Here is a 13528-nt window from a genome sequence, read left to right on the forward strand (position 1 = left end):
CCACGGCCGGACCCCGGAGCCAGACGGGAAGGAGAGGACCAGGGAGGCTCTACCAACATGGCCCTGCACCCCGGGAGGAACAGGGAGCGGGTGAGCAGGGGCCACGGCTGGACCCCGGAGCCAGATGGGAAGGAGAAGAACGGGGAGGCCCCGCCAACATGGCCCTGCACCCCAGGAGGAACGGGGAGCGGGTGAGCAGGGGCCACGGCCGGACCCCGGAGCCAGGCGGGAAGGAGAGGACCAGGGAGGCCCCGCCAACATGGCCCTGCACCCCAGGAGGAACGGGGAGGGGGTGAGCAGGGACCATGGCAGGACCCTGGAGCCAGACGGGAAGAGGAGAGGAATGGGGAGACCCCGCCAACATGGTCCTGCACCCAGGGAGGAACAGGGAGGGGGGTCTGAGCTACTGGAATACCCTTCGACAGCCCCCTGGTTGGAAGCACATGGTCCAGACACCCCTCTGTGCTCTCCCCTCTGGAAGGTCCCCTTGAGAGGCACCCCTGCACACGCTTTTTCTGGCCCTCAAGGTCAATGGTGACCTCCAGACACAGAGTGAGGGAGGGAAACACAACAATCAAGGAGAACCAAAGGGCAGGGCCCGCCATGGGAATGCCTCTCTGGCCATGGACTCTGGGGCCAGCAACTGCTCAGAGAGAAACCCCATGCCAGGCTCTGTTACCCGGCCACAGGTAACTCACAGGCCGGGTCTGAAGGTCAACCAATGAAGAGGCAAACATGGGACACTGCCAGGCGTGACAAGTGCTGAGAATAAGTGAACAAGCCGTAGAAGGGACCAGAGACTGAGAGGGAAGCTCGTCAGACAGGGCGCGACAGGACGCCATGCTGGGGGGCAGAGAACCCCACGGAGGGAGGTTCCAACCCACCCGACACCTGGGGAAGGAGCCGTCAGTGCAGAGGCAGCCGGTGTAGCCGACCACAGGGCAACCCGTCTCCCTGCTCAGGACAGAGCCTGGGCTGGACCGCAGCAGGCAGCCCGCAGCCCACCACTTCAACTACTTCTGAGGCCCCGACGGACGAGCCTGCCGGGCCACGGCTAACCAAGCCAGAACTTGGTTGTGTCCACAGAACAGGCATCCGGGGGAACTCCTCATGCCATGGACACCCACGGCAAGCCTGCTGGACTCACTAACCTCTTACCTTTGTATGAACCCTAACTCCTGGGCACCCCACGTGTGCAGAGTAGAACTGCTCCGTGGGGTTTTCAGTGGCTGTGACCTTCGGAAGCAGATCACCAGGCCTGTGTCTCGAGGTGCCTCTGGGGGTGTGAACTGTCCACGCTATGCAGGGACCCACGGGCTCTTCAGGGGAGAGTTAACGTGACTCAGCGGGCCCTGACAGGGCCACCCTCAAACAGCGAAGTCGAAGGAAAGCAGGCCACCTGACCAAATAACCGCACTAATGTGGGATGGGAGGGGGACTCAAAACAGCCCCCTGGCAAGCCCAGGGCTTCTTAGCTGTACCACGAAGGCCAAGGGAGGGGCTGCGGGAGGCAGAGAAAGGCACTTGAGGCTGGCCTCCTTACTTGTGTGAGACCACGGTGGGGGGCAGCTGCCTGTGGTCCCCAGCCAGGATGCACTTCCTGGCCTTCAGCAGGGCGATCCAGCAGCTCGCTTCCAGGGCCTGGGCGCACTCGTCGATGACCACCACGTCAAAGTAGCTCTCGGGCAGCAGCTTCAAAGGGCCATCGGGAGAGGCACCTGGTCGAAACGGGCGCCCAGTGTTCACAGGGGCTCTGGCTTCTCACAGCACTACACACGGGTGATCCAAACCTCAGTCAAAGGCAGAGACTGTCCAACCGGATAAAAATGCAAGGCCCAACCACATCCTATGCACAAAAAGCCACTTTACCTGTGAAGGTGAAAAGATAGGCCCCACTAACCTAGTCAAGAGAAAGCTGGAGAGCTTACCATATTTTTCACATGCAATGCACCCACGTAAATAACACATACACGCAGCACTCACAGGAAGCTCACACGAGGGGGCTGCATGGTTTGCAAAACCGTGTAACTCATTATGTTCTATTTGCATAAGAACATGGTATTATAATATCAGACAAAGTAGATTAAAAAAATTACCAGAGATGATGAAGGTCATTTCATAACGATAAATCAGTTAACTAACCAGGAACACATAAGTCAAACTTTACACCCCTAATAACTGAGCTTCACAAAACAGGACACAGAAACATCAGGACTACAGGGAGAAAGAGACAAGGTGTGGCTGCAGTGGCCGACTGCAACGGCCCACCCAGTAAGGGACAGAGAGACAGAAAGTCAGGATGGATGACAGACCTGGAGATACCGTCAGACACCGTGACCCGCCTGACACGCACAGCGTGCTCCACGTGCCAAACTTAAGAGAAACCAGCCTCCCAAAAAAAATTAAACAGAACAGAAGGCACCGGACGTTCTTCTCAAGTGGACCTGGGAAGTTTACGCAGACAGACCGCCTTCCAGACCGTGAGGAGGTCGCAGCGAGTGACTCAACCCACATAAAGTACGTCCTGACAACAACGACATTTAATCTGAGATCAGCCACCAAGAGATCTAACAGGTCCCCCGCACAGAGACCAAGGAGCACTTCCCAACAGCCCGAGTCAGAGGAGAGAGCACGAGGGGTCAGAAGGGTTCTGGAGCGAGAACAACGTGCTAGGAAACGTGGGACGCCACCCGAGTAGCACGTCAGGGACATGACAGCACCAAAGGCCTGTGTTGGAAAAGAGGGGAGGGTCCCAGCGCAATGACCTCGGCTTCCAGCCTAAGACATTAACACCAGAGGTGGAAATCGGACCCAAGTAAGAAAAAAAAAAACCAAGGAGGAAGGAAGGAAGGCAGCAGAAGAGCAACGAAACCAGAACCAGGTTCTTTGAGAAAATCAGTAAATGACGGCTCCAGCCACAGTCATCCGGGAGAAACGAGGGGGTCCACATGAGGAACGCGGGAGGGGGCGTGATCGCAGAGGCGACAGAGCTGGGAGGACAGCAGGGAGCGCTGCCAACAGCTCCACGCCCATCAACTGACAAGGCACGTACAACGGACAAACTCTGTGAAGACAGACGGTCGCTCCAGAAGACAGGACTTGACGAGCAGAGGGGCAACAGAGGCGGCCGAGAGGCTGCGGAAAGGAAGCCAACGGCACGAGCGACACGCACAGACACTGCTGGGCAGAGACCTGACGGCTGCGTAAGCTTCACCAAAAACACGATACGTTATTTTAAAAAAGAGGGAGGACTTGGGTATCGACAGCTCTCGAGGAAACTGAACACGTAGCTAAACCTTCCCGAGGAGGGACCCCCGGCCCAGAAGGCCCCACTGGTGGACTGTACCCAACACTCGGGAAGCGGGTAACACGAAGGGCGCGGACACTCCCGACTGGCTCTCAGGCCCGACGGAGGCCCGGGCCGCTCACCGGTGTTGGTGGCGAGGACCACGTGGGCCGACGTGAGGCTCTCGAGCATGGCGGCTTCCTCCCGCTCCCTCAGCTCCTTCCTCAACTGCCTGATCTCGTTTCGAAGATGACTCCTCTCGCCCTTCTCCTGGGCCTTCTTGTTCTTCATCTGCAAAGGGAAGCAGAAAACGTTGAACTGGCCCAACACCACCTGGCACGTCTTTAGTTCTCCTTCATTTACAGGGGGCTTTTGTGTACAGGCCGTTGGTCCAGTTCAGGAGGTCCCTGTCGTTGTGAGGTGCTGTCGAGTCGTCTCCGACTCAGTGACCCCACGCCCAGCAGAACCAAACACTGCCCAGTCCCGTGCCAGGCCCACGATCCTTGCTGTACCTGAGCCCACAGCTGCAGCCACTGCGTCAGCCCATCTCGTTGAGGGCCTTCCCCTTTTCTGCCGACCCTCCACTTTACCAAGCACGACATCCTTCTCCGGGAACGGTCCCTTCTGACAACATGACTAACGTGGGTGAGACAAAGCCTGGCCGTTCTCGCTGCCAAGGAACGTGCCGGCCGCACTTCCTCCGGGACGGACCCGTTCTCCGGGGCCAAGGAGCGTGCCAGCCGCACTTCCTCCGGGACGGACCCGTTCTCCGGGGCCAAGGAGCGTGCCAGCCGCACTTCCTCCGGGACGGACCCGTTCTCCGGGGCCAAGGAGCGTGCCGGCCGCACTTCCTCCGGGACGGACCTGTTCTCCGGCAGCCCCTGGACTTCAGCGAATCTTCTCCAGCACCACAGCCCCAAAGCATCAGCTCTGGTCTTCGTCATTCAGTGCCCAGCTTTCGCAGGCATATGAGGCGACTGAAAACACCATGGCTTGGGTTAGGCGCACCTTAGTCTTCAAGGAGACGTCTTTGCCCTTCAGCACTTGGAAGAGGTCTTTTGCAGATTTGCCTGGAGGCTCCTGAGGCAGCCCCAAGAGGCCCAGACTTCTCCTGTGCAGACACGTGACGGAGCCCCGACACCCCACCTGCCATACAAACCAAAACCCGAAGCAGACCATGGGTGGTGACTTGACTCTGCCTCCCAGTGACCTCAGGGGTGCAGACAGACCTGTGTCCCCCTCCCAGTGACCTCAGGGATGCGGGCAGACCTGTGACCCCTCCCAGTGACCTCAGGGGTGCGGCTAGCACTGTGACCCCTCCCAGTGACCTCAGGGGTGCAGGCTAGCACTGTGTCCTGCCTCCCAGTGACCTCAGGGCTGCGGGTAGACCTGTGACCCCTCCCAGTGACCTCAGGGGTGCGGGTAGACCTGTGTCCCACGGGGTCTCTAAGCTGTGACCCTACAGAAGCAGACCGTGAGGCCTCTCCTCAGGTGTCAACCTTTCCGTCAGACACCGAGCGCCTGGTTTTGCGCCACCCGGGACTCCTCGCTTGCTGTATGAGGAGGCCCCGTAGGAAACGTCTGAGCCCTAGAGACAACGGCTCAGTCAACCACGAACTCCCGAGGGACCAGTACCCCGGCCAGCCCTGCAGTCTCACGTGCTGGGGGCAGGAGAGCTCCCACCGTCTCGGGTCTGGGTTTCAGCAGCTGGGTGTCAGGCAGAGGCTACACTCAACTCGGAGTCCACATTTGACAAGAGATTTAAAGAAACGATTTCAGCCCATAAAACGCTCACCCAAACCCAATCACCTCCTATGTATGCTGGACAATGAATAAGGCAGACAGTAGAAGAACCGATGCCTTAGCACTGTGGTGCTGGCGAAGAATACTGAAAATACCACGGACGGCCAGGGTACAAACAAATCTGTCCTGGAAGAAGGCCAGCCAGAACGCTCCTTAGAAGCAGCATGGCCAGGCTTTGTCTCATGTGGTCTGGTCATGGTGTCAGAAGGGCCCAGTCTCTGGAGGAGGACAGCGTGCTCTGTAAAGCAGAGGGTCAGGGAGAAAGGGAAGGCCCTCAACGACACGGACTGACGGCAGCTGCAGCCGTGGGCTCGAGCACAGCCATGACGGTGCGGCTGGCCAGGGCCGGGCCGCGTTTGGGTCTGTGCCACGTGGGGTTGCTGGGGGCTGGAGCTGCCTCAGCAGCACCTAAGAACAACAAAGGCAACTTACGCACCTTAATTTCTCAGAAAGACCTGCAACCTTTTCCTTATTTGTCATGGCGGCTCTGGAGACAGGGTTTGGGCAGGGACAGGACATGATATGTGGCACCACGTTTTCTTGTCGTGAATTTGCAGAGAAGTCTCAAAAAGCAACGGTTTGAATAGGAGCAAGACAATGAAGTTGCCCCAAGACAACGCACCCTCCCCGCGCCGTGAAGGGGCGAGTCACCTCACGGCAGTTCCCCACACCGCCTTCAGTCGAGAAAGACGTGTGTCCTATCTCCCACCTCCAGAACGTGCGGACTGTCCCCACCACGGCACCAACACGCCACTGGCACCAGAGCAGCCGCCCTGCTACAGGCCCCAGGAAGGCACCGGCGCCCAGCTCCCTGCCCTGCCGCATCTCTTGTCCAAAGCAAGGCAGGCTCATGAGAGGTGGCTGATGGGATGCAGAATGACGGGCCAAGTAATCAGAGTAAACCAGAGAGGCAAAGGCCTTGATGCCTGATAGAAACGGGGCGTCTCCCTCTGGACCCCCACCTACTGGCCCCCAGTACAGGTGCTCGCTTCCACAGCAGAGCATAAAACAGGCAAAGAGGATGCCCCAAGGGTGTGTGCACACTGAACTTTCATTTGTCGGCTGTCTCTGTTCACCCTCCTTGCAATGATCTAGACGGTCTGCCTGGTTACAGGGGCCACAGGGAGGCACCGAGGGACATGTCTTTGGAATGATCCCTTGCCTGCTGACGGACTGACCTGAGGACCTGGGTGCCTGCACAATGCCAAGGACACGTGTCTATCAAAACCGGGCAGGGCCAGAATCTCACACTCTCAGGGACTGCAGACTTTCCGGAGTCATGCAGGCTGGATAACTACTGCCCTGAGATCAACTTAAACCTTACACCAAACATCTCCCCTCAAGGCTTCTTAAAACCAAACAACAAAAATAAATACACAAATACAAATCTAAAAGGAAAAAAACAGTTGAGCTGAACTAGTAAAGAATGCCCTGAACATGCAGTCGTTTAAGATCAGGGTCAAGGGGACACAAGCAACTCGAAAGGTCAGATGGAAACCTCAGGGGCGGTCAGTGTATGTTAGCGGGGAGGGACAGCTGGGAAAAGGGGTGAGGACGGCTGATGGCTGATGGCTTGAGGACTGTCACCAGCATCACTGTACAAGTAGACACTGTTCAACTGGTGTACGTTCTGTGTATAGTTTCAACAACAAAAATAAACTACAAAAAAATTAATGATTAATAACATTTCATGATTAGTGCTAAAAAAAAAAAAAAGAAGTCCTAATTCTTGAAATTATCAGATGAACAGACAGAGCAGGAGAAAACAGAGGACTCTGGACAGACAGACAGACCCCTTAAAGACAGCCAAAATCAACTGGGTGCTACGAAAGGACACCTACAGAGAGCTCGTCGATGTCCCTCCTGACGTCTGCAACGATGTGGGCGCTGTCGCTCCGCGCCAACACCGCATCCAGGGAGTGCTGCTGGATGGAGTCGAGCAGGCGGGCCGGGTGGCCCAGGCGCAGGACCTTCTGCTCACAGCGGGCCAGGCGCTCCACCAGGTTGTCCACGGCGACGTTCGAGGGGGCGCAGCACAGGACCTGCAGAGAGAACGCAAACTTCAGAGTGGGCTCTGGTCTTTTATGATGGCATACACACGTGCACAGAGCCCAGGTGGCTGCTAACCAAAAGACCGACTGTTCAAACCCCACAGCCAGTCTGCAGGAGAGAGAAGAGGCAGTCTGCTTCTGTGAAGATTGACAGCCTTGGAGACCCGGTGGGCAGTTCCACTCTGTCCTCTAGGGGCGCTGTGGGTGGGAATGGACTCCACGGCAGTGGGTGTGGTTTGGGCTTTGCTTCCATGAAGATTGACAGCTCAGGAAACCCTGTGGGGCAGTTCCACTCTGTCCTCTATGATTCCAATCCACTCAATACCAATAGGTTTGATTTTTTTATACGTGTATGTGGATGCCTATATACGTGTTGTACGTGCCTGCTAACCAGAAGGCTGACGGTTCAAACCCACCAGCCACTCCTGGGAAGGAAGGTGGGGCAATCTACTTCCCTAGTGATACTGCCTCGGAAACCCAAGGAGGGGTCGCTATGAGTCAGGTCCGACTCGAGGGCACATAACAACAACAACAGCCTATTTTTCTAAAGGACATCTTAGTGTGTTTTTGGTGAAGATTTACACCAGTGTTCAGTGAAACGGTCACATACTTCACTCTTTCTGTTCTGGTTGTACCATCCTCGTTGGTCTAGTGTCCCTGCCCCTCCCCTTCTCCTCTTCGATTTAGGGTCATTGCTAACAGTCCGGTGTCATGGAAGTGGTTTTTCAAGGAGACTAGCAATCACTGATGTTCTTTGTGTTGTCAGCCAATCTGTTATTTGGCTACAAGGTGACCTTAGGGGCTAGTTTTGGTTCAAAGCTTACAGTTTCTCAGGACAGTAGTCCTGGGGAGTCTTCCAGTCTCAACCGTCCAGTGAGTCTGTTTCCTTTTCCTAGGACTCTGAGGCTCTGCTCTGCTCCACCGTTTCCTCCCAGGGCCCCTCTATGCTGGCCTGGTCACTTATACCCTATCTTTGTATCTTAATCAAACTATTAAAACCAACCAAAAGCCTGAGAGATAACAAAAGCAGGGCTGACTATGCATAGCAGTCATTTCAACATGTAAATGTGAAGCTTTAAAGATGAATAAAAACACCCTGAAGAACACAGCTGGGTGTAAACCGACACAGCCTGTGGTCCTGGCAATCTGCGTCCTAAGAATGTGCTGGTCCCCAAGCACCAATAGGCCTAAGCAACTTGTGGGTGGAAGGAAGGGACTGGGGGCTAAGTGTGCCCTGAAATCATCAGGGGTGGAGCCCTTGCCACATCACCCACCCAGTTATCCTCTCACCTGACAGAGTCACAAAGGGGACATCTTTCTGAACAGGCTCAAGTCTGCTTCTGGAACCTTTGAAAAAGGTGGCAGGTGGCGGGGGAGGCAGAGAGGAGAGCCCAGGGAGGGGCGGCAGCTGCCACCCCCATGGCCTCCAGCCCCCTGGGCACAGCCAGAGGCGGCAGCACATGCCTCCTGTTTCGCCGTTTCTCCAAACAGAGCAGCCAAGCCACCCAGTCCTGCCTGACACCAAGTCACCTTTCCTTACCAGCTTCCAAATGCCTCTGCCAGCCAAGACCCACACGGGCAGGAAAACCAGTGCTCACTGTTCTCTCTCCCTACCGCTGCTGTCTGCGATGCGACAGAGCCCACCCGCCGAGGACAACGTGTGGCTCACGCAGCCTCACCATCCGCCCCTCCACAGCTGCAGCATGCCAACCCCGGGTCAGCTCTGAGAGGCAGCACAAGGTGAGATACTGGGCAGGGGGTCTGCTGGGACATCAGCCGCGTTCTCACCCAGGCCTGCTGCTGCTGCTCAGAGCCTGGGGACCCCGACCCCGCTGTTCAGCTCCTCTGCCTGCGCCCCGCTGCCAGGGCGTCTGGGGGGAGCAGGGGGAGTGCAGGGGAAGTACCTCAAGTGCCCACTTCATACAAAGCACTCGGCCAACATGCCAACATGGGTGGTGACCATCACTGCTCCAGTCCTCGTCATTATCCAATACCCCATAAACCCAAAGGACCCGTGCAAGCCTTCGAGGTGCGCAGAGCCGTGATGACTCAGGCAGACGGGTGAGGCTAAGAGGCCCCTCCTCACCCACCCAACAAGGACGCAAGCACCTAACACACACTGTGGGTCCCTTCATCCAGAGCAGACCAGACGGAGGGCAAAGAAGCCCAGGGGAAACCGGTGCACGGGGCCACGGGTCCCCAAGCCATGGCCTCGCCCACCCACAGACCACAAGAACCGAGGCCAGCCACCGCCCACTCGCAGACCACATGAACCGGGGCCTGCCACCGCCCACCCGCAGACCACATGAACCGGGGCCTGCCACCGCCCACCCGCAGACCACATGAACCGGGGCCTGCCACCGCCCACCCGCAGACCACATGAACCGGGGCCTGCCACCGCCCACCCGCAGACCACATGAACCGGGGCCTGCCACCGCCCACCCGCAGACCACATGAACCGGGGCCTGCCACCGCCCACCCGCAGACCACATGAACCGGGGCCTGCCACCACTACCGACCGTTCTGGTCAGGGGCACAACAGATAGTTCCGATACAGCAGAAGAAAACCTGAAAAGGACTCAAATTCCTCAATTAAAAAAACCTCACTAGACCTGTTTAGACTGGAGGACTCCCCAGAGCTGCTGCCCTGGGATACTCTTCAAACTCTGAACCTAAACTAACCCAAGGTCCTCTTGTAGTGAAATAACCATCCGGCCCACAACACAGAGACATCACCTGGAGTCCTGGTCTCTTTAGAAACCACCTACCTGACACCAGACGGTCAGCAGTGACCCTAGAACAAAGAGGAGGAGGGAACGGGCAGGGACACTAGACCAACGAGGACGGTACAACCAGAAGGGACAGAGTGAGAGTGTTTATGCACTGTGAAGAGTGACCAGAGCCACAGAACAGCTCGTGCAGAAACTGCTGAAAGGGAACCTCACCTGGGGTATAAACGTTACTGAAAATACCATACAAAAAAAAAACGTAAACAGCAACACACAATGTTACACGTCAAAAAACCAGGGATCAGTGACTGCACGCAGCCTTGTAGCCTCGTACCACTAACCAGGGATCAGTGACTGTGCATGGCCTCATAGCACTAACCAGCCTACCTGCCTAACCAGCCTACCTGCCTAACCAGGCCACCTGCCTAACCACACCACCTGCCTAACCAGCCTACCTGCCTAACCAGCCTACCTGCCTAACCAGGCCACCTGTCTAACCACGCCACCTGCCTAACCAGCCTACCTGCCTAACCAGGCCACCTGCCTAACTATGATCTACCCATCTGTCCCAACCTGACTCTGGGCTCTGGGAGGCAGATGCGGCCATGGTCGCACCAGCCCCAGCCCGGGCCGGAGCCCCGAGCCCAGCACGTCGGATAAGCAGACGCATCCCAGCCCGAGGCCCAGTCCACAACTAAGGCTGCCTCTGCCAGGACCAGCAGGAGCCTTTCCCGCGGCCCAGACGGATGGCCCCTGCGCGTAAAGACAAGAGCAGGGCCTGCTGGCTCCCCCAGGGAAGGACCCAGCCCAGCACCCATCAGCAAGTGTACACTGCACTGTTCTGACCCACACAGGGTCACCATGAGCCAGAGTCGACTCACTGACAGCTGGTTCCCTGGGGGACCAACTGGCCCTGCTTGCTTAGGACCCAGAGGTGCTGAAGCCAGCAGGGAAGGCCCGGGCAAGCTGAGATGGCTGCTCAGCCCCAGGGGACGTGCTGTGAATCCCGTACAGGCTCCCCTTCCAGTGCCGCCCGGCACAACAGCCCACCTTGCAGGCGAGTCCGTTTCTCTCCCCACCCCTGCTGCCGGAGACGTCCATGGTCTCCAGTCCTGCATTTCGTGAGTACGCTGTATAAACCTCTTCGTGAATAAAAGCTGTCCCTAAACCAATACAGCAAGTGCTCAGTGGATGCCTGACCAGCTGCAGGGGATGAGGCTGGGGCCCGGCTCAGCGCCCGCTGGGCACAATCACCTGCAGACGCACGCCCTGCCCACCTTTGAGCCCTGCTTCACAGCCTGAAGGATTATCTCCACCACGGTGGTGGTCTTCCCGGTGCCAGGGGGCCCATGGATGATGGCGAGCTCCCTCTGGGCCAGCGCGAACGACACCGCTTCCTTCTGGGAGGCGTCCAGGGAGCTGTTGTAGAAGGTCAGCGGGCCTGGAGAAGAAGGGACAGTGGTGAGGCCCGGCTCTCTCCCCTTCCTGCCCCACCTTCCGCTCAACTTTACACTGAAGATGAGAGACACATGCAACGACCACCTCCCTCCAGGAAAATCCAATCGACACAAAGTAAACCTGCTTTGATTTCAAACTACTCCTGGACCAGGCATCAGCAACCTAAGGCCCTCGGGTCAAATCCAACCCTGTTGTTGTAAATAAAGCTTTACTGGCACACGGTCACAGCCACTCACGGACATGCTGTCCATGGCTGCATTCCGCTACAACAGTGGAGTCGGAAAGGAGGCTGTATGGCTTGTACGGCCAAGAGCATTTACCGTGGGTCCCTTCACAGAGAACGGCGGCCGACTCACACTCTAGAATGGCAGGCTTTCCTGGGGTGAATCTTTCCTGGAACCTACTAGTTTCTACCACAGTCCCTTCTTTAAGTGTCCAAAAGTGACAAATGACACCATACAGCGATGACAGCTCCCAGGATCATGGTTTTAGTTTAAGGCTCCCACGATGAGACTGATTAGTGTCTTCCGCTCCGTGTCCTGAGATCAGGGACCGCTGTGTTCCGCTGTATCCCCAGGCCCTGGCACACGGGGACGCTCGGAGAACCAGCCCAGAGGCCCCTCACCTCACCGGGCTTTGCGGATAACTCATTTCTACAGACGGAAGTTCCATGGCAGCCTTGCGTCCGGCACATCATTTGGTGCCATTCTCCCAACTGCAGGTGCTCCCTCCTGTCTCGCGGCCCCGCTGTGGTCATGCTCGCAGGATTTCAAACGTTTTCATCATGCTATCACACACCCACAGGCCACCGTGGCGTGTCACGTGGTTTCCCATGCACTGGGAAACCAGATCTGCGTGCCTCGCCTGACTGCGGTATTTGCTTGATCGCGGTGGCCTGGAACCGAACCTGTAGGATCTCCCAGGTCTGTCTGGAGCAAGACTGAGTCACCCTGTGAGACGGTCACAGAGATGCACCCGTGAGACAGTCACAAAGTGCCATGTGGGCCCCACGATGGCCCATCTGCTCTGGAGTCCTTTCCAATGTCCACTCCAGCGCCCCTCACCACGTTCCTCTCTCGAGCAAACAGCTGTAACTAAACAGACTGTGTTTCCTAACACAGAGTCAGTAAATTTCTAACTCTGTGTCTACGCGTAGGAGCCCTTGCCTTAGCTCTCTAGTGCTGCTATAATAGCCATACCACAGACGGATGGCTTTCACAAACAGAAGTTGACTCTCTCACAGTCCAGGAGGCTGAAGTCAAATTCAGGGCGCCAGCATTAGCAGAAGGCTTGTGGCTCTTTTTAGCGTCTGTTCCTCAGTTCCTGGGGCTCTTCCTGTGGCGGGAATCGCCCCCACCTGTGCCCCCACCTGCGCCTAGGCTGCTTCTTTCCTGCCTCAAAGATGATTCGGCTCAGGACACACCCTACAGGGACGTGGCCTCTGTAACATGAGAGAGACCCTACTCCCGAAAGGATGGCACCACAGCTACAGGATTTACAAGACTTTTCTGAGGGACACAATTCATCCATAACGTGCCTCAAAAAATATTTGCTGGACAAAAAAAAAATGCACAGTTATCCCATGAGACTTGAAAATTGCCAAAGGTAAACACCAAAGGAAAATCACACTTAACCAAATGGTGTGTCATGAAGATCAAAAGCCAACAATGCTCTACAAGTCAGTCCTGCATCTAAAGCCAACACGCACACAGTGTGATATGAAACGGGGAGGGCTAACCTTTGTACGACCAAAGTCACCGCTGCAAAAACCGTCCAAGTCCAGCAGCCCCGGGACTGGCCACGTTGGACCAGACACCAGGTCATCTTTAAGGCACTGGAGGACGTAAGGAAGCGCAGAGTAGTGAAAAAGCCAGGAGTGGGGTATGCGTGCGTGCGCATGTGTGTGCGTGACGGACGGGCACAACACAACGAGAAGAACGTACCCCGGACGGCAGCGGGCTACTCTGGATGGCACATGGCAGACAGAAAACGAAACGGGGCAGTCTGGCCTTCTTGGAAATAGAGTTTTCTTCTTCCTACGTACCAGTGCAGGGTGAGCCCCAAACCCACCCAGGTCTGAGAGGTATCCATCAACCGAGCAAAGAGACACAGAGACACACCCGGGGGCACACCAAGTAAGGGCTCATCCACAAACAGAAGAGACACAGAGACACACCTGGGGACACACCATGTAAGGGCTC

The 13528-nt window shown here is 56.7% G+C and overlaps 1 protein-coding gene across 1 annotated transcript in view; it reads right to left on the reverse strand.

The window, feature by feature from the left end:
* IGHMBP2 (immunoglobulin mu DNA binding protein 2) overlaps nt 1-13528 on the reverse strand; it is a 25420-nt gene that overhangs the window by 7951 nt on the left and 3941 nt on the right. Inside the window, exons 5-8 of the mRNA XM_007944919.1 lie at nt 11147-11310; nt 6931-7131; nt 3430-3577; nt 1544-1718 (exon numbers count right to left, since the gene is read on the reverse strand). Of these exons, the coding sequence (XP_007943110.1) occupies nt 1544-1718; nt 3430-3577; nt 6931-7131; nt 11147-11310 (688 nt within the window). The remainder of the gene's footprint in view (nt 1-1543; nt 1719-3429; nt 3578-6930; nt 7132-11146; nt 11311-13528) is intronic.

Source organism: Orycteropus afer, unplaced genomic scaffold, assembly GCF_000298275.1.
Source record: "Orycteropus afer afer isolate SDZICR_OR568_19922 unplaced genomic scaffold, OryAfe1.0 scaffold00130, whole genome shotgun sequence".
In the NCBI taxonomy this organism is placed as follows: domain Eukaryota; kingdom Metazoa; phylum Chordata; class Mammalia; order Tubulidentata; family Orycteropodidae; genus Orycteropus; species Orycteropus afer.